Source organism: Diabrotica undecimpunctata, chromosome 5 (assembly GCF_040954645.1).
Source record: "Diabrotica undecimpunctata isolate CICGRU chromosome 5, icDiaUnde3, whole genome shotgun sequence".
Classification (NCBI taxonomy): Eukaryota; Metazoa; Arthropoda; class Insecta; order Coleoptera; family Chrysomelidae; genus Diabrotica; species Diabrotica undecimpunctata.
Genome location: NC_092807.1, coordinates 11758457 through 11784904, shown reverse-complemented (window position 1 = coordinate 11784904; position 26448 = coordinate 11758457). Strand labels below are relative to the sequence as shown.

Here is a 26448-nt window from a genome sequence, read left to right as displayed (position 1 = left end):
ATAAAAATTAAAATGGTAATAAAAGGTTAAAGGTTAAGAAAAAAAAAATACATACTATGGAATAGTTATGTATTCTCTTAGATTTATTAAGCCAAAGTAAAACATTTGAAGGTGAATAATTAACCTTTGTAGATTCCGTTCCAAAATACCCATATTTAACCATAACGATATTTTTCGCACGTCGCACCTCTAACATTCAAATTAACAAAATGCGGCTGTGATAACCGAAATCAGACAAAGAAAGAGAATTAATGAAAAACCAAAACAAATGTGGGTTAGGTTAACTTTTTGTTTAGGCCCCAGTTTTTTCATTCCATTTTTATTAAATTTTGTAATTTGCGTTTGAAATTGTTTCATTTATGAACGAGGCTCCCAAATAGCAAGTGAGACAATTTAAAAAAATGGCAGTTTTACCACCTGACCCAGTATTCTGCTTCAAGGAAGATATGGGGCAAATCCACAGTTTGAATTTTTGCGTTCGGGGGGAAAATTTTGTATCACATGTCTTAGCTGGAACCGAAAAAGGCGGCGTTTATTTCTGGGATTTAGAGGTAAGAAATCAGTATCAATTTACACATAAAGGGGTTGTGTTATCAGATGTGATAGGAGATCTAAAATCTTGAATATACTGGAAAAAATTTTGACTGCGCAATTTTTTTTAATAAACATCTCTTATCTACGCAGCATTCCAAAATAAATTTGGTTAAAAATGGTCTATCATTTCATTAAATCAGTAGTTTCAAATTTTTTTTGTTAAATTTTACCCAAAATAAGTACTTACATTGTTTTTATTAAAATACAAAAAGTTTTTTAAATAACAACCACATGAATATTGTGGGGAAAAGGTTATTAGTATAGGAACTAATATTTCAATTCAATTATAGTATCCATATATTTTTTCAATAGTAAATAATGGTTTTCTAAATAATGAAGCTCTTTGCAATTTGTTTTTTTTTTAATTGGTCCAATCTCTTTTACAACTAAAGCATCATTAAAACAAATAGCTTTTCCGAACATATAATATGAAGTAAAATAAATTTCAATATTGGAAGTAAACTAAGTAAAATATTTACTTTTCTGAGATAGTATCCTTTTTTTTTTCCTATTTTTATCATGATTTACAATGATATTAATAACAAAAGGATTTTACTGTTTGAAAAGTAAGAATCCTAGAAGATTTTATGATTTTATCCCCAGATGGGATTTTTATTCTATTTATTATAGTGAACCAGAACTAAGATTGTTAGAGAAACGTCTCCCAGCTTTAACTAACTAAAATTTCCATACTAGTATTTCGAAAAATTAGTCCAATTGGAAATGTTTGGAATAGAAAATCAATGTTACAAACTTATTTTTCATACATATCTCAAAAAGTGTCACAATCTATGAGAAAAATGCATATAATCGCAGTGAAATTTATTATCAAAGTATGCTTGTGTACCTACTGGAAAAAATTTCCAGTCCGTAAAAATTAAAATTGGCACAAAAATTTGTAAAAATGACTTTTTGGGAATTTCCTTATTGAAAATCGGGAAACTCTTTAAAATGCGATACCACTTTTTACTTCAGTATAATTTTACAATCCAGTTCTGCCAGGAAAATTGCAAATTTCAAATCTTTGCTTTGTGGAAAATGTGTGCTTTATAAATCACTGTTTTGTTTTATGTTCAGAAGAGCCTTTCAACCCATTTTTACATTGTACTGACTATAAGGTTTAAATCGTATGGTTTTGTGGAAATTCTGCAAATGTGAATATTGATTAACAGCGTTCAGAACTTTGTTTACTGTGGATATTATTGGTATTTCATTTTTAGAGAAAGATACATGTATCTTTCTTTGTATTACCGTTCTACCACATGTATCTATATAGTTGATAATATTTTTGTTGTTGTTCAATCAGTTTTGTTTCTGCAATGTTCCTGTTCATATTTGTAATAGCATTTCATATGCTATGACTACAAATTCTAATATAGTTTTATATTAGAGTTCAGTAAATCTGTATGTTATGGGATAGTGAATGTTTCACACTTACAATAAATATCAGGAAACAAATAAATATCTTATTTGTCAGACCAAACTTTGTATGCAGTTCTAAAATATAAAATTACCAGATTTTTATCATTCAGATGTTATATTATTTGACAAAAAGGTACTTTCTAAGATAGTATCAGAGAAATCGTTATATTAAAACCTGTTTTATCCTTAAACTGTCATAAAAATGTTTACAAACTTTGTAAGAATTACTGCAATTCATTTTTAGAGACAGATAATATCATTTTCTTTGCTGTAATAACTAAATGTACCCCTTCTAGTTGTTTTCTGTATGGACTATACTCAGTATATTCTTTCAATTGCGGGTTGGTTGAAGAGTTCTTATATTTCACTGTTTATTGTGTTCAGTGGATTGATTTTTTGTTTATTTGCATGAACTGTTATAACTTCTAATATGGTAACTTTATACCTTATATAGGGTTAGGTTATAAATATACCAGGGGAAATTAGTTATCACTCTTAGCCATTTACACTTAAATGCTTGGGGATTCGTCCTATTTTATAATTACAAATTATTTTATTATTTATTTTAATATAAATGATTTCCTTGTTTTAATAATACTTAATAGTTAGCTTGAAAAGTATGTATATATAAATCATGTATAAGCCAAACAAGCTACAGCAAAAACAAAAAGAAAATTTAGAATGTCAGAAATGAGAGCCTTGAGGTCAATTGCCAGGAAAAGTAGCAAGAGATTTGAAATCAACAGGCACCAGACCACAGATATTTTCGTTAATATAGTCTTGAAAATGTTTCCAGCCAGTTTCTTATAAAACAGTTCTTATTCCATATCAAACTATTGCTTTGTGTGTTACAGAGTGTTTTTGATATCTTTCTAGCATACCTAACAGGACTTTTATTATGTTGTTGGGTAATGCTTTTGCATAATTGTTTCATTGTTGAAATTCCATCAAACAACACAGATCCTGTAGATGTTTTGTGTAAAACTTAAGAGGTCGCTGGTTAAATGATAATTAGATTAATAATCAAAGAAAAATGCAATATTTTGACTGTAAATAAATTAGGAAACTAACTCGCTTTAGCTCATACTATTGTCTGTACAAAGAATATAGACTCGCCTTTTGAAATATTGATGTATTCGTAGCAGGCAGAAGGATTGGTCGCGGTGCGTCACGACGTTAAGGGACGCCCGGCGCCGAGGCTTAAATATATAGAATATATATATGTTCGATACGTTCGATATGCTTACTGTATGCTGCCTCGTGATGAAGTGGCTTTCCTCCGACCGTTAGGTGGTTAATGGACAAGTGTATTTCATAAATCGACCCTATTGTAGGGCGCTTTTGAATAGCGACAATCCAATTCAATGTAACAGTAATATGATACTTTACACGTTTTGTGTATATTGGCGACACAAAATACAAAAGAAAAAGTCAAATTCTCTGATTTGAGATAACCAGAAACAATATATTTTAAAGCAAAGTTGTTAGAATATGCCATTGAATTAGATCACATTGTAGTACAGTAAAAGAAAAATATTAAATGTAAAAATATGAAAATAAATACTACATACTTTCCCAAACAGTAGATGCAATATAGTTTATTTTTTTTAGACCAATCGTTTACACCATAAACAGGCTATGGGAAAATCCATCCAAGCAATACACACATTTGACTACAAAGTTTTGACTCAAGAGAAAGAAGGCTCTGTAAAGCTCTGGTCTGTAAGAAAAAGTTCCTATGAAGTCGAGAAAGAGACGACGTGTGGTATAGGTTTTTGTAAAAGTATTTTAATAAATGAAGCACTGATTGTACCTCAGGAAAATAGCTGTGTAGATGTTTTACAAGTAACTGATTTGACCAAAATAAAACAGCTCAATCCAGGGAGAGAGAATCTAGGACAAGTTATGGCTTTGCAAGAAGTTACCATTGGAAATAGTTGTTGTGTTATGGCTGCCTATGAAACAGGTATTTTTTTTATTCAATATTAGTACTTTAACTGTTTCTTCTTAATTTGCCATACCCATTTTAAGCAGCTGCATATTACAGAGGACATTAACTATTTGTAGTGAAACATTAAATATTTGATTAAAAGAATAGCAGGGTAGTCAACTGCTTGCTTATTCATTATATTGCTTCCTTATTATACCATCATCATCATCATCTTTGGCTCGACAATCCTCTGTGGATCTTGGCCTGCTATAAGATTCGTCGCCATTCTGTTCGGTTTCTGGCAACATGTTGCCATCTTCTGATTTTTAATATCCGTAAGTCGGTTTCAACTCCATCTAACCACCTAATTCGCGGTCGGCCTTTGCTTCTTCTTCCTACAGGTGTTCCTGTGGTTAGCTTTTTAGCAATCGTACTTATCAGTAATATTCTTCTAAATAGAGGATCCTATCATCTTCTTCTTTCAGTACCCTGTCCGATTATATTATCGAACATTGGCGATCATATTGGCAATAATAACTTTGTTTACGGCGGCTCTAAATAAATTAGCGGTGGTCTCTTGATACCATTCTCGGAGATTTCGGAGCCAGGATGTTCTTTGTCGGCCTGTGCCTCTCCTTCCGGCGATCTTACTCTGTATTATGAGGTGTAGAAGGTTATACCTCTCTGGGTGTCTCATTACATGACCGAAATATTGTAACTTTCTAGTTTTTATCGTTTTTGTTATTTTTGTGCTCTTTTTCATTCGATGTAAAACTATTTCATTTCTTATTCGATCAACCCAACTTATCCGCAATACTCGTCGATAAATCCAAATCTCAAAGGCCTCCAATTTTTTCATTAATGTCTATGTAAGGATCTAGCTGTCCATTCCATACATCAATGTGGATAATATGTAGCAGCGTATTAATCTGATATTAAGGTTTAATGTAGTATCTCTATTAATTAGAATTTTCTTTAGTTTATAGAAGGCGGCTCTGGCTTTTTCAATGCGTATTGTAACTCCGTTTTGCTGACAACCATATGTTTTGTTTTAGAAGTATTAAGTTTTAGCCCATATTCATCACATGCTTCGGTTGCCCTGTTTATAAGTCGTTGCAAGTCTTCTTCATTGGAGGCAATAAGTACCGTGTCATCTGCATATCTGAGATTGTTGATATTAATTCATTAAGGCTTCTTTGAAAATAAATTCTATTAAAAAGTAGAGGCGATAGAATACATCCTTGCCTCACTCCACGTCGTATTTCCACTGCTTCCGTCGTGTTGTGTCCAATTCGTATGTTTGCACATTGATACCAATACAAATTTTTGATAATACGGAGGTCTCGGTCATCAATTCACACCTGTTGCAACAAACCTATAAGTTTGTCATGGTTTACTCGGTCAAAGGTCTGTTCGAAGTCGATAAAACACATATATACCGATTGTTCAATATCCCTACATCTTTGAACCATGACCTGCAAACTGAAGAGTGCTTCTCTGGTTCCAAGGTTGTTTCTGAAAATAAATTGTGTTTCACTTAGTTGTACAGTGGGACCTCGATTATCCGTCTCTCTATTAACCGTCACCTCTATTAACCGTCAGGGTCCATACATAAGTTATATTACCAACTTAAGTAACAATTTAGTCATCAATTCATTTTGTTTGAGCAGTGCGGATAAGCCAAACGAAATTCGTTGAAATGTGTACGTGAAGTTATGCCACCACTGCATTTTTTTATGTAAATAATTATTGTTCTTATTTAGGGCTCTGGATTAAACTTTAATAGGTAAATAGGTAATGATAAGTGATACCGTTCTTTTAGAGTTTCATTTTTAGAATCGCAAGCCGAAAATAAAAACCCAGAGCACAATAATTATTACAGTCGATATCTGTGTGTCAATATAATTCAGTTTGATTCAAATTCGAACATTGATTGTGTCACTTAGTCGCATTGAGCAAAAAATATGATGTTCCGAGAACGACAATCACTGATTTAAAGAAAAATGCTGATGGAATTGAAAAGTATGTTTCGCAAATGGAATCGTTGGATGGCCGGATGAAACATAGTTAGACAATGAAAAAAAGCCACAAATGAATCACTCGGCACGGCACGACACGACACTCTGTATTTGTGGTTCGATCAAAAAAGAAGCGAAGGTGTTCCTTTGTCTGGACCAATTGTTGCCGAAAAAGCGTTGTTTTTCAACATGAAATTGAATGGCGATCCTTCGTTCAAAGGAAGCAGCGGTTAGTTGGAAAAGTTCAAAAATCGCCACGGTGTACGGAAACTAAAAATCGAAGGTGAAAAATTGAGCGCCGCAAATATTGAAGTAGTTGACGAATATAAAAGAAAGCTTCAAGATATGATCGATGAGACACGCGATCAAGTGTTCAAGGCGGATGAAACTGGTTTAAACTACAAAGCATTCCCAACGAAAACACTCGCTGCACTGTTTGAAAAATATAAACCAGGATTTAAAACGCAAAAGCAACGAATCACAGAAATGATATATTCAAATGAAAGTGGTGTCCATCGCCTTCCTATATTGATTGGTACAGCAAAAAAGGACGTTGTTTCAAGGGCATAAATATGAACGCGCTTTCCGTTAACTACTACGCACAACATAATGCATGGATGTCCCAGGAAATATTCGCTGACTGGTTCAAAAAGGTATGTACTGCAAACCAAAATTTGTTTATCTCTTTTTCTAACATCTTGTTTTTTAAGTTTTTATACCGGACGTTCGATAATACTTGCAAGCAAAAAATTTGCCACCAAAGGCGATTCTCATTTTGAACAATGCACCTGCCCATCCTGAAGCCGGTATGCTGCAAAGTGACGATGAAAATATCACGTGCTCTTTTCTGCCTGCGAATACATCATTGATACAGCCAATGGATCAATCGGTCATTAAAACATTCAAAAGAAGATATAGAAAAAAATTTATTCAAACCCCAGTTATGGAAGAGGAATATCCTTTGCCAGAATACTGGAAAGCATACAATTTAAAACACGCAGTCGACAATGCTGTGTCAAATTATTGTCAAATAAAACATACAAATAAAATTTGAGAGTCATACTATGATTTTTTTTTTGTTCTTTTAACCGTCTTTTCGATAATCCGTCATACACTTGGTCCGGTGCCCTGACGGATAATCGAGGTTCCACTGTACTTCTATTTTGTTGTAAGTTCTCGAGTGCAGTATTCTTAGGAAAATTTTCAGTACATGACTCATCAGACTGATAGTGCGATGATCGCTACACTGTTTGTCATTTATTTTTTTCGGTATCATTACAAATGTTGACAGTAGCCAGTCTGTTGGTATATGTCCTGTTTCATATATTTTATTAAAGAGGCTTAGAAGAGAATGTTTACCCTTATCGTCGAGTAGTTTGATTATTTCGCTTGGAATTTCATCTGGACCAGTTGCTTTCCAATTCTTTGATAGCTTTATAGCTCTTTCCATTTCATCGAGTGTTATGTTTGGACCAGTCGATATATTTTCGATTTGAATTTCTGTTCCATCGTCATCAAACAGCTCCTCAATATATTCTTTCCATCTCTCTAATCTATCTTGTTCATTGACTATAATTTAATTTTTAGCTGACTCATTACCTTCTTTATATCACCATAAAAATTCTCTATGCCATCTTCACTACTGCTGGCTGTGGGCGCATAAACTTGGACCAGATTTATAGCTACTGGTTTTGAGTTTAATTGCATCATGATAACTCTGTCCGAAATGTAACTTACAGAATTAATACAGCAAGAGACTTCTTTATGTACAATGTATGCGACGCCATTCCGGTGGTTAGTGCCTTCTTCTCCGGAATATAATACATCGTGGTCATCTATGCTACATTTACCAGTCCCCGGCCACCGCATTTCGCTTATCCCAAGAACTGGTATATTGAGCCTTATCTCCTCACGTATGGTGTTTTGTATCGTACCGGGCTCTTAGAGACTTCTCACATTCTATATGCCCATTCTGATACCTGATTTTATTCTTATTTCTTTTCCATTATCGCAGGGATTTCGCTGGATAACGGCCTGTGAAGCCCTGTGTGCTTGTCTTCTCCTGCCGGATCTTGGTGTCCGAGGACCATGATCAGTATACCTTTTCTTATATGATAGTACCATTATGATTGAACTAGGGAATAATAATGGGGTGGTTTCCCATTACCTTCCCCATCGCAGTTACACAACCATTTAAACTGCTCCAGTCATGCTTGTGATAGTCCAGTTTCAAGCCGATCCTACCGAATCCGAGGTCCAGTTTCAAGCCGAATCCGAGGATTATTTCCTCTGCGCCTTGTGCTGGTACTGATGATCGCTGCTGCCCTTCATCACATATGGTGATTCTATATAATCCCCAAAGTCAAGGAATTGCCACTTCCTCCATCCACACCGTACCAAAGGAATTCTTCCCCGCCGTGGTCGCCGTTGTGGACTTTATCCGTGGCCCTGGATAAGGGACCCTAAGTAGGTACTAGTTTCCCGGGTCAGGAAACACCTGGAATCTGCGGAGGGCAGGGATTAATTCATTTTCCCTGATAGGACTATCTAGAGGAATTCCTACCCGCTACCCGCGAGAATCCTGTAAGTAACATGATAGGAGCAATAAAAGAAGAGATTGAAGAAACACCATGACGTCAATCTTCACCTGACGTGAACTTAAATAAATGAAATTTTTCTAGGTGATGTTGTATTATGGGATCTGAACACATTCCAGCCTTGTGGGCACATCAAACTTCAAGAACATCTTACCTCACTAACTTTTGATCCTTATACCAAGCGTGCCGTGTGTGGAGCGGCGTCTAACATGCTGCAAGTGTTCACCATAGACTCTTCCTACCAAATGGCATTAAAAGCAGAAGTTTCCATCACAAATGAGGTATGTGTTTTTGTTTCCTTAGGTAGTCAACAATAAACAATATGAACAAACTCATAAGTTCATGCTATAAATGTTGTTGTAGACGATTTTATGATTAAAATATTTGTAGGGATGTAATATCGTTAAACTACGACCTGACGGCAAAGTTTTAGTATCCGGCGGATGGGACGGTCGTCTAAGAGTATTTTCTTGGAGGACGTTGAGGATATTGGCAGTCTTGGCGGAGCACAAAACCACTATAACGGATATACAATATTCTCCTCATCCTGTAAACTACTGGAAGTCCAATATTATGGCCGCATGCGGTGGAGATGGAGTTATAAGTCTGTGGAATCTGTACAATTGAGTATGTTAAATCCATATTGTGATAAAGAACGTGAACTTTTGAGTAAATGTGTAGTTGACGTCTTCAAATCGTGAACCGATCCGAATTTTTATAAATGAAAGTGCGGATTTGCTAATATCGCAATATTTTACCATTAATGACGTGTTAAAAAAATGATTCAAAATTTACTTTGCTTTTTGATTTTGTTTATTACGTTATTGTGTCTCCTGTAAAAATACAATTTTTGACTATAATTTTTAAAAAATATTGAACTGATATCCTCCTTTACTAAATACAGGGTGTTCAACAAGTGTATATTTACAAATATTGGATTAATTATTAGACAAAATAACATGTTCTACATGCTGACCATCACACTGCTGGCACTCCTGATTGATAATAATGCGTTGACACATGGCTTGCTAGATTGTTGCCATTTTCGATATGATATTTGGCTTCAAATTCGTCGATTTGTTCTGTTACATCTGAACTTTCAGGTATTTCCATAGAAAATACTAAAAAGAACTGATATCAGGACTTTCAAGAGGTCAATTTTAGGGTGCCCTTATGAGAATTGGGAATAATTCGTTTATTGTAGCGATTCATGTCAGAAGTATGGCCCTGTCTTGTTAGAACCATGTTTTGAGTTATATTCTGGAAACTATTGGGCCAAAAAGTCTCAGCATTTCGTTGTTACCTTTATTATCCACAGTCAGTACTCGTCCGGTTAGGTATTCGTGAAAATACGAACTAGTAAAGCCTTTACCGGACGTTGCAACAAATCATCTTTGGGCTATGGAGTGGTCGCTGATGTTTTTGATTTGTACTTTTCTCTACCCAGTAGCGACAATTCTGCTTGATTGAATTTAATTAAAGATGTCTTTGTCGCTAATGTTAACGTCGCTAGTCGTCGCTAAGATACTTTAAAAGTAAATGGACATCTGTAGTATTACTGCAAATCTTAATTGATTAGAGTGTCCTTCAGGTCTTAAACCAATTGAACTCAATAGTGTTGTAGATGTAAGCCTGTCTTCAAAATTAGTGCTTGACTTCTATTGCGAATAGATAATTATTGCCACTTAGAACATTGGGAAAATCTCGCAAACTATTGAATCACTGCCAATACCCAATCACTTTGGGGGTTTTTTTATTGGCTGCCATTAAGTCAAGGAGAGAGCATTCTTATCTCGTGTACGTACAAACCAATAGATGCTCAGGTTTCTGTATTTCCACAGCACATCTGTTACCCTTTAAATTTCCCCATAACTTGTATTGTGACGTGTTGGTTTTGACCTTATTAAAGGATGCCCATGCGGTGTAAGGTAAGTGGTAACCCATTCTTTAGAATCTAGGGCACCAACAGACTGTTTCTCTTTGACGTTGTTGTTTTAATTGAAGTCGTGAACTCATGAAACTTCTGCGAGATTTAGTCTCGTTGAATATTTTGTTCATTAATGACAAACGTAGGATGTCATTGTCCACTTTCATCTTTGCAATTTCAGAAACCACTGCTCTTGTGATGTTTGAAGAAGCAATTTCTATTATAGAGTATATCTTAGAGACTGGAGTAGGTTTTAAACAACCAAATATTCAGCTAATCTCATTAATAGTGTGATCAACGTGGCAAGTATGGGCAGAGCGGGACCAAACTGGAGCTACTTATTCCTCTGTAGACAAGCACAAAGCCCGGCTGTCCTTAATATAGTTAATAGCAACGTGTTCCAGTTATCTTTTGAATTATGTTTATTTTTCTGGAAGACATTTTGGTTTTTGTATCTTGACAGTGGTTTTTAAATGTATAAGAGCTCGATTCAGCCGTTAACCTGAGATTTTTCGTTCTTTACAATGATCTATCTCACCTCTTCGTGTTGGATTCAAACTTTTTCCCAGTATGCTGGTTGCTTAGGTCGTAAGCACCTATTTGGGTTTTAGAAAGTGATTGTTATATTACTCAGTTAATTCTTCAGTGCAGCCGACAATTCGTTTTCTATTTCTCCGAAACATTTTCCAAGAACAGTCAATATCGTATCATCTGAAAGGATAAAGCGTCTCGTCCCAGACTTGCTCGGTAAGTGATTTTAGAGGTGCCAATACAATTGCAAGGTAACGTAGAATTGATGGTTTTAAGGAATGCATTTTACATACACAGTTTCAGTAATAGGTCCCATTGCTATTGAATCTCCACGAATAGTACACGACATTTTTCATAAACCCCCCTATACTTTTTGGACACCTTATGTTTAAAAAAAATAATAATTTACAGATAAATATTTTGTCGTGTAAGTTACGGCGAAAAGGTGAAATTGGCAACACCGCGGCACATTGTATGATTTAAAAACGGTCCGTAAACGGTGCATGTAACTACACATTTACCGAATTTATGATTGTTTATTATTCAACGAGCTTTTAGTGATGGTCATAATTCACTGTTTCAAATGAGTTACGACTATCAGGTGTGAAATTGAATTCTTTTTTAATGACTCTTTATTAATAGTACAGATAATTTTACTGTTTGTTGACGGTTTTAAAATAAAGTTTAATTGATGAATAGTTATTACTATTTAAATGGGAATAAGCCACAATTAAAGGTTAAAGTACGTTTATTGACGTTTCATTTCCACTTCGGAAATCGTTCTCAAAATACAAACATTAGTAAATTTGAATTTTTGAATAAAATTGTATTTTGAGAACGATTTCCGAAGTGGAAATTGAAACGTCAATAAACGTACTTTAACCTTTAATTGTGGCTTATTCCCATTTAAATAGTAATTACTTTAAAATGCCACAAGAAAATAGCTTCAGACCAATATGATGAATAGTTATTACAGAATTTGTTTAAAATGCAGTTCTCTCTGATCTGATCGGGTTTATTTAGGCAAAACTAATACAGGAAACAGCGCGATAACATTGTAGTACCTACTGTAAAATTTGTGTTTAGGACGTAATTCATCCGTAATTTTTTTTTTCAATAATTCCAAAGCAGTTCTTAAATGTGATCAGTTAAAAATAATGACTTTACGTTATATTACTCGTTGCTTCCTCTAGCAGTTCTTATAGATTTCGGTTATTGGCATTTAGTAAGATTGCTTTAACGGTTATTTGTGCAGCTAACTACATTTCTCTTTGTTCATTTGCGTTCAAACTTCTTTACTTTTAATCCACCTTATCCTCGAAGTTCTCAGTATTTGCCTGGTACCATTTTCAATTGTTCTGAGTTACCAGCCATGTTAAGAGTCTGAACTAAAATGTCCCTTTTTATCAATCATCTTTGTATTTTTTCCAATTTTAAGTAATATAACCCTTTCACAGTCATGTTTTGTCCCACCGTTTTTCACCAGATTGTAGATTAGAAAATAGTTCAGTTTTTCAGAATTCAAATCATCTCGAGAATCAGGGACCGGCAAATCAAGCTAGCTTATTACCTTCATGTTTGTTGAATTATGACCACTAATATCAACACTGCAAAATTAATAATCGTCAGAAGGATTTCGTGGCTGCCTCCATATCTTAGGAATAGCAACCGTATGCAATGCCGAAGATTTATGCTGATCACCAAGTTTAGTTCGAAAGTATAATGGAAAATCTCTTTTCACAAAGGTTGTAATGTTTATTGAACCACAAATATAACAAAAACTATTACTAGAGTTTTAAAACCATGATTAGACATTGTACTAAGTGCATGTGCATATACCGAAAAAGTGAAAGTGAGGTTAAGTTGACAGTAAACAAAACATTAGCTGGTAACATAAATGTGTTTAGAAGTGCTACCAACCTCATCCTACATCCATTACACTCACAGAGTTCTATTAAATAATCTAAAGGTCGAACTCACTATGATCGTATTAATACAGAATTGAAGCCCGCTAGGGAGGGCTGTTTGTAGGCGAAAAAAATAAGGGGGCAATAATTTGATAATTAAACTTGACTGAATATAAGAAAATTTTAAAAGATATCGCTCATGTTAGCTTTATTTATGATTTTTATCATGGAATAATGAAGTTTGGGACTTGCTTTATCAAGTTGAACTTGCAAGCAAGCAAAACCATTGTTTTATGCAAAAAATAATAACAAAAAGGAACCTATCCCGCGGGTTTAATATTTAATTACTATTTAAATGGGAATAAGCCACAATTAAAGGTTAAAGTAAGTTTATTGAGGTTTCAATTTCCACTTCGGAAATCGTTCGAAGTAGAAATTGAAACGTCAATAAACTTACTTTAACCTTTAATTGTGGCTTATTCCCATTTAAATAGTAATTACTTTAAATTTCCACAAAAAATAGCTTCAGAACAATATTAAGGTTTAATATTTGTAGACACTAAGTCTAGATGGCTTGAGTGCCTTTTAGGAACTTTTCTTCTATATTTTCTCCCGGCTGAAAGTTTTTATTCAAATAATTACTGCATATATAAGTACCTATGTGCATAATTATATTAACAAGGATCTAGTATATCCATCCATCCATCTATTCTTTCATTTTTACACACACAATTGAGATCTGAGTTCAAAACACAGTAATGACCAAATCTTTTTTTGATACTCACCAAAATCTATGTTCTGACTTATAATTTCTTGTAGAACAACCAAATGCACTGCATGTTTCAACCATTTTTATACAATTATTCTAAACCATAAACCCAATATTAGACAATATATATATTACAAAAACTCTGTCTTATCTAATTATGATTTAAAAATACACGCGTGTAAATAAAAATGATTATTTTCGGCCAGGAAATTCTTATTTTAATCTTTAAAAAACCACTCTCACAAAATTCCGTGTAAATATCACGGAAATTTCAAACATTGTTTACATTTTTGGCCCCCTTTTTTTCTCACCCAGCGGACAACACGTGCAGTAAACTTTAAGAAATTGTCTTCACTTATTTTTGCTCATTTCTATATCTAGTTTATTGTTACTAAATCTATGAATACACCTGTTTTTTCAGGTATATTTTAACTATATAAAAGCTGTTCAGTTATGTACGAAAGCATCGGTTAAATAAATTTAATTATAAAATACGAGGAAATGGTAGGTGATACAGCTTAGAAGTGTCATATTTGGATTCAGCATTCTGCAGAACATAGAATACGGTATTTTTAGTACAATTGAGTGTTTTCATCGTCGCTCTGTGTTATCATTTCGAGGTTAAGGTTCCCTAATTATACCTAAGTAATATCCGGTTACTTATGAATTCTTTTTTTAACCAAATACCATCTTGATTTTCAAGGTCAAATCGCACAACTACTGTATTTGTGTATTTGTTTTATATATACACTAAACCAAAGAAATATTTTTAATAAGCAACTAAATATTTGTATAACATAATTTTTTCATAAATCGGTTCAGCTAGAATTAGTTTTAGTCGTAAACAGTCATTAAAAAAGATTTTAAAAAGTTTGTCATCCAATATATTTTAAATAATGTTTTATTATGTTTTAGAAGCTGTTTTAAACGTCTAAAATATATTGAAAATGTTCAGTTGGACTACTTTTCGTGCCAAATTGTGAAAATTTGTAAGTTTCCTATGTGTTGCAGTTCACTTATATGTGTTGCAGTTCACTTACTGTTAAAATTTGTCGTGTAATCAGAGATGTTCACTAAATCAGTACAAATGGAAGTCTCTAATTTGTGGCACAAGACTGGAATATTTCTTTAGAATGTTATAGCTGTTCGAAGTTTGTGTCGTTAGGTACCTTTTAGGTTAGGTTAGGTTAGGTTTTTTCTTTCTGTGAGCATGAAGTGAGTGAGTTACATTAATATATTAAACCGTGCAGCTTGATTATACAGAAAAGAAGAATTATAAGAAAGAAAAAGGAGGGTATCAATGTTATGTACAAATCGTACAATCTTAATTTGTGACTGTGAATGAAAATATCTGTTCCTTTGGACGGATATTTCAAAATCCTTCCACAGGGTATCTTGTTTAGAATTCCAGCATGAAAGGCAGCACTAACATATCGAAAACTAAAAGATCGATTCCAGACTAATTTTCTAAAAATCCTTTTTGTATAGACCTGCTTTATTTCAGAATCTTAGAATTTATAATTCTTAGAATTCAGAATTAGGTATCTAATCGACTATATCTACTAGGATATTCATTTTAAAAGTAGTATTATAGTCAGTTTCAACTTCTATCACGGCAGATTTTAACTCTGTATCTTTACTTTTCCAATCTTATGCCCTGCGTTGTGTTTCCAAACTTGCTGGCATTCTAGTCCTGAGGAAATCGCTCGTGGAATTTGTATAGACTTGTATTCCTGACGAAATCGTGTATGGAAAGTCCAAATGTATCTCTAATGTGTTTAAAAGATTTGTAATAACTTCATTATTTCTTTATGACGAAGTCTCTTTTGTTTTTATATTACGTTTCTAATCCTATGTTCCCCTTTGTATTTCTAAGCTTTTTGAGATTGTAGTCATGAGAAAGTCGCTCATGAAAGTTTTTTTGACCTATATCTAGACTGTATAGTTATTCCTAATAATATCTTTAATTTGTTCTTTATTATGAAAAATTTCATCTAGTACTTTTTAAAATATCATACTCTATATTTTTCTAATCCTATGTTCTCTTTCGTATTGTTTCGTATAGAAGTATCTCTAGTGCCTTGAGAAAATTTCTAATTCTTCATTATTTCTGTATTTTGACAGAAGTCTCTCTTGTACTTTTAAAATATATTTCTAATTTTTTGTTTTCCGTTGTTTCTCAGGTTTTTGATATTATAATCCTGAGAAAACCGCTCTTGGAAGTTTCCTTCACCTATCTCTAGATTGTGTAGAGTTATTCTCAATAGCTCTATTTTGTTCTTTATCATGATAAATTCCATCTAGTATTTTTTTAAATTAATCTATTCTGCATTTGTAATACAAACTCCTTTGTGTTTGTAAACTTTCTGGAATTATTAGTCCTAGGAAACTCGCTTATGCAATTTGCTTACATGTAATGGAAAATAAATGAACAGAAGAAGAGAATATATTCTACATCGTTTCTCCACTTTAGTACAACTTGTTTGCCGCCTAATCAATGATTTTCTTACAGAAAAGAATATTTCCATTAGTATAACCATTATCGTGGTACATTCACACAGTAATTCAATATTTATAATTAAAAAATGACCAGTAGTTCAAATGTCACAATAAATATTTGTTAAATGTTGAACTTTTTTACCATTTACCCTTTATTTCAGGACGTTCATTTAACTTTAACTAAGTATAAACGAAAGTTTTATCTTTACATTTAAATTTATGTGTGGAAATTTGAGTTCTATTTAAAGAATAAGTATATTACTGATTTATTGAAATATCTCTTGGACAATTTATAATTTTAAAATAATTTTACGTTTTTGACGCACAGAATTTTCTGAAGTAAAAGTTTTTTGGCATGTTTAATGGTACAACCAGCATTAACTGTTGGATTAGGCATAGGATGTCATTATATAGCCACACATGCGGCCCCTGTCAGTTAAAATGCGAAATACCAAATACATGTGTTGCTGTTCTTAAATATATGTGCCTAGTTCAACAATTATCATGGTTGGCCGCCATTTATGCTGTTTTTATCATGATTTATTTTACAATACTCTCGTTTCCGCTTTAATTATATCGAAAATATGCCAATTTCAAAACAATTTTAAATAACTATCGGCTAAAAATAAAAGTTCTATATTTCTTAGCTAATTAAGACATATATATCAGATGTATACAATAAGTATTGTGGAACCTATTGTCCGATCACCTGTGATGATGTCTGTTGCAGTAATTGTTTATGTTTGCAGTCGCCTGGCCGAAATAAATTCATAGTATGACCTATAAGTTCTGAAAACAATGTACCATTAGTGTTGTCGTTGCTTGGATGAAATACTACTTATACGGGAGTCACAGTTAGCCGGTAACAAGTTATGAAGATGATTTAAGTAAAATACAAGAAATCGGTGGTCCTCAAACTGTTTAAAACCAACTGTAACCTATTGTTGAGCCTATTTCCGGTTAATATGTTTAATACACTTTGGAATTTTGTATTTTGATCTAATTTTTGAGAATATTAAGAGTTTAGTTCGACTGTTAGCCTTTACTTTTCTAGAATTCGTAGTGTATTGACATTTATATATATATATATATATATATATATATATATATATATATATATATATATATATATATATATATATATATATATATATATATATATATATATATATATATATATATATATATATATATATATATATATATATATATATATATATATATATATATATTTATTATACGAGATAATTTATCGAAAATGGTGTGATATTCTCGAAATACTTTTTGTAACTAAATATTCCATTTTTTGTCTCACTTAAGTGCAAATACACTTTACTTTGACTTATTAGCTGTCTCGAATCAACGCAGTCAGTGGCTATCAAAATGTTATAACGCAAAACCAATGCGGAGATGATTCAGCAGCTGATTTTTGCATAAATGGGTTAATAGATTCCTGGTAGTACAATTTAAGGGAAAATGCTTGTGTATTATTGCACAGCATATCATCTGCAAGGAATTTTAATCGTTTTTAGACTTACACAAATTTCCAGAAGGTCAAATTTTTAGTAGGATGTAAATATTGATTTCCCTGGAGTAAAAACTTACATCTATTGACTCTCTCATGCTGAAAGGCAGAGAACCACAAATTCTGTCAGAGTAACAAGCGTTGGAAGACGTTGGTCTCATGACAGACGAAAAGATTAATGCTGCAAAGCTATCAGTATGCTGGTGAACAAGGCCAATATTACATATAAACCAAAAGGGCTGTAATCAAGGCTTCTGTAAGAGCAAAAGAGTTGTCGTCAAAGCCATAAGAGGCCATGACAAAACAAAGACAAACTCAGATGATCGAAGGTCCAAAATGCCAAAGGGCAGACGGAATCACACCCCCGAAAGTCAGCGCAAAGGGAAAAGTTTAGGTTGCGGCAGTACTAACAGGATTCCCAGAAGCCAAGGTGGACGTGGAAAAGCTTAAGGCAGTCCAAAAAGCCATCTTGGTGGCTTATGGACAAATTCCTGAAACAATACCTCAGGTTTCCTTCCTGAAGAGTAGCCACAGGCCAGGATTCCTAGAGATTAAGTGTAATTCGATTGTTAGCCTTTGATTTTCTAGAATTGAAACTGTATTGACATTTTTCTACGAGATAATTTATCAAGAACGTTATATGATATCCTCGGAGTACTTTTTTTAACTAAAAATTCCATTTTTTTGTTTCACAGTGCAAATAACTTTGGTATGATGTATAAGCTGCCTCGAGTCAACGAACTCAGTGGCAGTCAAATTGTTGTAACGCAAAACCAATGCGGAGGTGTCATCTGGAAGGCATTTTAATCGTTTTTATACTTCTACAAATTTTCAGAACTTTTCTAGTCTCTGCATAATGATTATACGTTTCATAGATTTCCTGGCTTAGTTATCTGCTAGAACAACGTCAGAAATGGATTGTTTCAATACAAACTATTTATGCGCGTAACACTGCAGCAAAGAATTGTAAGTTGCCTATATTTGGCGCAACTCGGAATATAATTATTTTATTTGAATAATCGGACTTTGTTTATTTAAGTAATAAATTTTACATGAACACTCGCTTTCATCCAAATTAAAGCTGATATTTAAGTTTTTTCTTTTTGAATAATTTTGAGTTTTCGAATGAATAGGTACAAATTACTAATCAGTAACATTTAAATATATATTTCACGACCTACTGTGAAAAAACTGTCTTCGTAATTTGAGCCGATTATATTTTTAAACCTGTTATGTTACCTGCAAGTTCCTTAATCACCACGTGATCTATCTATTTATAGTATATATCTGAAAATATGCCTTTATTAATTTGTTACCAAAATTAAAATCTCGCTATTCTAGTTAAACATTGGAAGATCTGTATTTTTTTAGTGTATATAATGTGGTCATTCTACATGTAATACTAAAATCCCATCCTTTTTGTTTTCAAAGACACTTTAACTAAAAAAACAGAAATGTCTTTCGTTTTAAATATTTTCTAATATTTTTGAGCACGTATGACGATTTTTGTGTTAAGACTGTACCTATAGAGGGCCACGCTGACATTTGTCAACAAACAACCACAATAATAGATACTTCCCGTTTTTATTAGATAAAAAAACTACACTTACATTGTTACTTAAACAGACTAGAGAAAGAATAAAATAAAATAGAAATGACTATAGATTAGTAATTTTACTATTTCTTATATTTATTACTTACTATACTTACTTTCAATTTATTACAAAACAAGTGCATTTTTTTTAATAAATATCAACAATTTGAATATTTGACTTGATTTTTTAAGACAACTGACGTATCAAACAGACGAGTTGATCACCTTGTATGTACAAACACGCCCTCTACGAACAGCTTGTGATACAATTCTTGTGGCATTGACATATTTAATTAAATGTTAACCAATTTTAAATGTTTTACCATTGAAATTTTATTTGACCTCTGCGATTGGAAATTGTGTACCTTCGATGCCATAAAAATGATTTTATTTAATTGATGTTATGAAATATATTTTTCTATACCTGAATTCAGCGTTTTATTCATTTTTACCTGATTTAGCCTTTCCATGAATTAAGAAAATGAATCTTACCGAATAACGAAATAACTTTTATGAGTCTGAAGATGTGCAGTGCATTTAAACATGTATCTTTGCAAGACGCGATAAGGCGCTCTCCTCAGTTTATGAAACATTCAGAAGACGCGATTACGCGCTTTCCGCAGCGAAGGGGTTAATATACTATCATCTATCAACTATGCATTCAGACATGTTTGTGAACGACTATGCTAAAAATAACCAGCTGGCGTCGACACGAAAAATCAGGAAGAAAAGGAAAACACTAAAGGCCTGGTCGGAATGGAATATACCTATCTACGATGAACATGCAGTTCCTTTCCATTCTTCTTGAATTTCCTTCTTCTATTGGTGGTTGGAAATCATTATGGCGAGTCTAACTTTATTCACAGCTTTTATAAAAGTGTAAAATACAACAAATAAATTTTTTCTTTCGTTTTTACCTAAATTTGTATGTATTATTACACAATCCATCTTATATGCATAAATCAAATAATTATTCAAAATTGAATTTTTCTATGGTTGGCACTCTGGTCATATTTCTATTGTCCGAGACCTAACTCAATTATTTGTGCTTAAAAAACTCTAAAAAATGGATAATTAAATTAAGTAACGACCATTTGGGCGTTCAAAGCGAAATTTTAGTCTACCAAGTGTTCAAAGAACCACCTACATATCTCAATTCGTTATGTTCCGTACACTGAGATAGTCTAATTATGTAGTGAAGATGATAGAAAACATAATGCGAAAAATCCTAAAGAATAAATCCCCGAACATAACACCAACTCTCTCTTTCTCTTTGTCAACCGTTTTCCATTCACTCCTGAATGTAGGTCTCTCCCAATTGCTTCCATCTTTCTCTATCTTGCGCCAATCTAATCCACTGTTTGCCTGCCACTGCTCTTATGTCATCTACCCATCTTTTTGAGGTCTTCCCATGCTTCTTGTTGTCGTCCTTTGTCTCCATTCTAGAATTCTCCGTGTCCACCTGTTGTCATTATATCGGGCTACGTGACCTGCCCAGCGCCATTTCATTTTTGTAATTTCTTCCACAATATCCCTAATCTTCGTTCTACGTCTTATCTCGGTGTTTCTAATCTTGTCTCTCAGTGATATTCCAAACATGATTCATTCCATTGCTCTTTGCGTTATTTCTAATTTTTTAGCAGATTTTTGGTAAGGGCTACTGTCTCCAAGCCGTAGGTATAAACTGGTAGTATGCATGTGTTAAGTATACACCTTTTTATTTAAGTTTGCAGGAATGGAGGTGTTTTTAAAGATATATGCTAGTTTGCCGAAAGCGCCCCATGCCAGTTGTGTTCTTCTCTTAATTTCAGCATCTTGATTTGGTTTTCCTAGTTTGATGACATGACCTAGATATACATAATGTTTAACATTTTCTATGGTATGATTTTGTATTGTTATATTTGTCTGGTCTAGGCTCAGTATTTTTGTTTTACTGTAGTTACCAACAGAAACAACCAACATAAGACCAACAAAAACGAAAAAAATGGGAGACAGAAGTGGCAGCAAAGGCGTGAAACCTGATGGGCATCAGAACTTGGAGGCGAGCAATGTGAGACCCCTTGTGTTGGAGGCAAAAATTACTAGAGACCAAAGCCAATTTGGACTGAAACGTCATTAGAGAACTGTAACGTCATTGACCAGTAAGGAAATAACTGCATTTGAAATAAAATAAAAAAATAAAGGGGTGTTATACAAATTGCAAGCCTTGATTAGAAATTTGCTGGTCATATCCTACAACATAAATGTAGATCCTACAACGCTAGAAAATCTGAAGGGCATAGATTAATTAGTTTGATGAGCCATGTACTTAAAGTACTCCTTACTTTCATTCACTCGCGCATATACGCCAAAGTAGAAGAACACCTTAGTGAAGTTCAATTTGGATTCAGAGCAGGACTCGGAACGAGGGAAGCACTTTTTAGTTTGCAAGTTCTAATACAGAGAGCCAGGGATGTCAACTGCGATGTGTATGCATGTTTCATTGATTTCGAGAAGGCATTTGATAAAGTCCCACATGGGAAACTAATCGATAACCTAATAACATCAGGACTCGATCGTAAGGATATAAGACTGATCTCAAACTTATATCTCCAACAAACAGCAACAGTACGATTAGAAAATTAACTGTCCGAGATCTTCACAGTCGAAAAAGGAGTTAGACAGGGTTGAATATTGTCACCGGCATTATTTAACATATACTCTAATAACATCTTTAGAGAGGCCTTGGACAAATCAGAAGATGGGATTGCTGTAAATGGCCAACTTATAAACAACATTATATATGCAGACGATACAGTGTTGCTGGCAGATAGTACGCAGGGGCTCCAAAGGATGATGGATAACGTTGTAGAAACGTGTAACAAATACGGCCTAAAACTAAATTGCAAGAAGACAAAAATTATGATCATTAGTAAGAACACCAACATAAACGCCCAAATTACAATTAACGATACACCGTTAGAAAGAGTGGAAAAAATATGCTATTTGGGCTGCAATATTAAGGATACTTGGGATCACAGCTACGAAATAAAAACTCGTATTGAAAAAGCCAGAAGCCCTTTCAACAGCCTTAGGAAGATTCTCTGCAACTTATCTTTAAGTATCAATATATGCATAAGAATTCTTAGATAGTACGTCTTTGGTGTCCTCCTCTATGGAGTAGAAGGCTGGAGACTTACAGAAGATGTCATAAAATGATTGGAGGCATTTGAAATGTGATCCATCCATCGACGTATGTTGAGGGTCTCATATATACACCACACAAGTAACATAATTATTCTCCAGAGTCTAAGAAAAGACAGAAATTATTAACACCATAAAAAACAGAAAATTGGCTTACTTCGGCCACATCATACGTAATGATAAATACAGACTTCTACAGGGAGATTGAGGGTAAGAGAGGCCCTGGACGTACATGTATATCCTGGCTGGCCAATCTTAGGAAATAAACTGGTCTAACGTCAACTGATTTATTTTGAGCTGCTGTGAATAGAATAAGATGGGTCAATCAAGATGGGACATCTCTAGAAGATAGACACATTTAGAAGAAGATAAACATATTTTTTAGTTATTTGAGCGCTTATTTCCTCGGTCAATTCATTTATCTATATCCTACATTATTAAAATTTCTAACCTTTTAAGACTCTTCTATTTTCAAGAGGTTACCACAGTGTAATTCTCTATTGTCAGTTCTTCTCGCTAAATGTTCCGTCCACTGCCATTTTAAAGATTTAATTCTGTGGATTACATCCCTGACCTTGGTTTTCTGTCTGATCCCATCTATTCTTTTTCAAACTTTCTTTATCATACCTAGCATGCATCGCTTCATTGACCTTTGAGTTTCGCTATTATCTCTTTCCTTAGTGTCTAAGTTTGGCAGCTGTATGTTATGATTGGTAATATACACTGATCAAATGCTTTTTTCTTCATGTGGAGTAGTATCTTTAATTTGAATACACCTAAATGCATTTCTACCAAAAGATACCCAATCCAGTTTCATTCTTCTGTTGATTTCTGGGAATAAGGAGCCAGATACATACATCTTGGACATTCACTAGCTCGTTAGTGGATAGGCCTTGGTTGTCAGTTCATTTTTCTGAATATATTTTCTAGAGTTGCAGTGAAGACCTTTGGTGATATTGCCTCTCCTTGTCAGAAGCCTCTGGTAGTGGGAAATTCTGGAGTGTTCTCATAAATTAGTCTCTATGTATGGTTTCTCAATGCCTTGGTTGGTCAAAGCTTCTATTACTGTATTGGGATATATATATATATATATATATATATATATATATATATATATATATATATATATATATATATATATATATATATATATATAAAGCAAAAGTCTAATTTGTATAAATGTATTTTTTTATTAAAATTGTAAATGCTGGTATGAAAACAGTCTGAACACTTAAATAACTAAAAATAACATTGTTTGGCTCATATTTAAGCCATGTTATCAACTATATTATTGTAAACTGTATCTACACATAAAATACACGAACTCTCGATGTGGTTATCAAAAGATCATCGTCAAAAAATTTGGTCTCAATCACTATGTTGCCACTGAAAAATAGATATTCATTAATATATAATAAAATATAATGTACAAAATATAAACATGCACATAACAACAGAGGCTGAGTTCAGAATTGAAAGAAGTAACCATTCATAACAAGATTAAAAAAAAAGAATAAATTGTAGTAAATTCATTTTTATCTATGGACGAAAAGATAAACGTTTTAATTTTAATTATTGATTTTCAAAAAGAGGCATACTCACTTAAGCACCGAGGCGGGCATCATCTGTGATTCTGGTGCGGCCTCCATAATGGATTGCCATGTATTTGTCGACTCTGACATAACAAAACCAAATTCAAAGTACCATTCTTCAAGACATCTCCCTTTAAATAGAACTTTTTGTTCCAACCGGAATTTCTCCATTTGCTCTTTGGAGCTAAAGTTAAACTCTCGAGATACTGCACGACATTTGAGGATTGTCTTAGGTACTCGAGCTTCATGTTCTACTTCTGGGTAGCTTAAGTCCTCAGAGCCTTGCCAGAATATTTTACCACCGTCGGCGTCTCGCAGACAGATCCAATTTCTAGAACGAGAGTTAAGGAAACGCTTTGACCTCAAAAAATAAATTAATCTACACACTATCAAAGGAGAAAATTAGATTAAAACATATATATTTGGTTTAAAAAGGATACATTTGAAAACCTTTTAAAATGTCTTCAGAATTTTTAGCTACTGTTGTCATCTTTTCCCATGTTCCAAATCACTGTAAAGTTTGTATCGTAGAAATATTGGAAAATATGGAAACCAACAATTTTATTATTGATGTACACAAAAACATTAATCAAAAACGAAAATGTCTCGACACAGTTGCCACATTGATAAATAAATCCACAACCTATTTATACAAATTGCATTTAACTAAAATATTTTTTAAACTGTGTTAAAGTAAAGTATTTAAAATACGTATTGGGTAAGTTAAATTATATTAAAAATTAAATAAAGCTAGGAAACAGAAAAATCTCAAATCAATCTTTACATTTGGCAACATTGAAACTAGTTGACAAGCAGGATTGACATAAATACAATCATGGTTTTTTGGCCTTTTACTTACTAGGTGTTGAATTATTATGTGGGTGTGGTTTGCATATAAAGGGCCAGCGTCGAGACGCAATTTTGAAATTTGGCGCGAGCTTAGGGCACTCTTGCGGTGCGCTTGAGTGGCGCAATCGATTGTTTTTCAAGGTAGACGAACGTATAGAAACATTATGGTCGTGGTTCAAGAGTTAAAAGATTAATTTATTGCCAACATATTACTACAATCGCCGGGACAGATAACATCGTCTTATTTTTGAATATATATCTTATCGACCGCATCCGGTAGTTGATGTTCGGTAGTGAAATTTTTTGGGCTTAGATTGGTTTAGTGAGAATAAATGTTAAAAATGTTGCAAAGTGGTAAGTTCGTTAAAGGGCATTGTTTAATTTTCAGAGTTTGTTTATAAACTTCGTTGTAAGACGCAGATGGGAACAGCTTATGGTTTTTCTTTGGGAAGCGTATAATTTTGATTAATTATTGGCAAAAAGACATTGCATTTAAATGTAATACTTTGATTATTAACACTAATATATAGAAACTGATAAACGATTATACATTAGTTTAAGTATAATCACAGAAATATGCTGGAATATTATAACTTTTCCACGACAATTGGGAATTATTTTAAATAGATACCAGTAAAAGATTTTGCCAGTTTTTAAAACTAAATAAACAGTAAAATAACGATTTATGAAACTCACATTGCTTTATTTTTCATTTTAAATTAATGATCAATATATTAAATACTAGTTTTCGGGCAAAAAGTCGCTGATAGATCTAAATATTTCTTTTATTCCGATCTATATCGAATTTTCTTATCAAAGAAAGATAAGAATAGTTTGGTTAATTTAATAATAAACCACAGACGACTGCACTAGATGTAAACAATGGAATTATTTTAGCAAACTAAAGGAATATTCTGGTTAATTTTCAGTAACTACTAAATAATGATTATTATAGTTCATGTACTTATTTGTTTATTTTGTTCTACAATTTGTAAACGGTTTGGTAGACCCTATATTTAACTGTTCTGTCTGTAAACTGGTTTAGTAAACGTTTAATATATACATAATAATAAAGTTTACAGTGATGTCTGGCAAGGTGACCTTTAAATAAATCTTTGAATCTTCATATAGGAAGAGCAACATTGCAATTTACAATTTTGCAGCTACTGCTCTGAATTGAGATGCTGATGATTTCCAAAACCAGATTTTTTAATTTAAATGTTCTATTTTAACAAAGACTTTCTTTGTGTAATATTACTTTGATTAAAAACTACAAGACTTTATATCTTAAATTCCTCATCATCACTACAATCTTTGTTTAGTCTTGGGCTTGTTTTTATTGGTTTCGTTTTGTTTGAATGCATTTTAATAGCAATATTTGTATTTCTGTACATACTTTTGGTTACTCTAATCAGGTGTATTGGATATTTTCCTTATCTCTCGCACAGAATGTTCAATGTGACATGAGCCGTGTGGCCATCCTATTCCCAAAATCCACACCAAATAGTAAC

The 26448-nt window shown here is 33.2% G+C and overlaps 3 protein-coding genes across 4 annotated transcripts in view; 2 read left to right on the top strand and 1 right to left on the bottom strand.

The window, feature by feature from the left end:
* Positions 1 to 233: 233 nt before the first annotated feature.
* On the top strand, positions 234 to 16439 carry LOC140441053 (guanine nucleotide-binding protein subunit beta-like protein 1). Its single transcript, XM_072531472.1, has 5 exons — positions 234 to 551; positions 3628 to 3982; positions 8646 to 8842; positions 8952 to 9188; positions 14611 to 16439. Exons 1-4 carry the CDS (start codon positions 402 to 404, stop codon positions 9186 to 9188), a joined length of 939 nt encoding a protein of 312 aa, XP_072387573.1. The 5' UTR covers positions 234 to 401; the 3' UTR covers positions 14611 to 16439.
* Positions 16440 to 23672: 7233 nt separating this feature from the next.
* PrBP (Prenyl-binding protein) lies at positions 23673 to 24588 on the bottom strand. The gene is given in 4 exon segments (XM_072531471.1): positions 23673 to 23882; positions 24099 to 24419; positions 24529 to 24563; positions 24565 to 24588. Coding segments are annotated over 4 exon segments (462 nt in total). The 3' UTR covers positions 23673 to 23800.
* A 406-nt stretch (positions 24589 to 24994) lies between these two features.
* Positions 24995 to 26448, top strand: part of LOC140441051 (small G protein signaling modulator 1-like) — an 82421-nt gene continuing 80967 nt past the window's right edge. For both annotated transcript variants that reach the window (XM_072531470.1, XM_072531469.1), the window contains exon 1: positions 24995 to 25291. In XM_072531470.1, the coding sequence (XP_072387571.1) occupies positions 25270 to 25291 (22 nt within the window). In that variant the 5' untranslated portion in view covers positions 24995 to 25269. The remainder of the gene's footprint in view (positions 25292 to 26448) is intronic.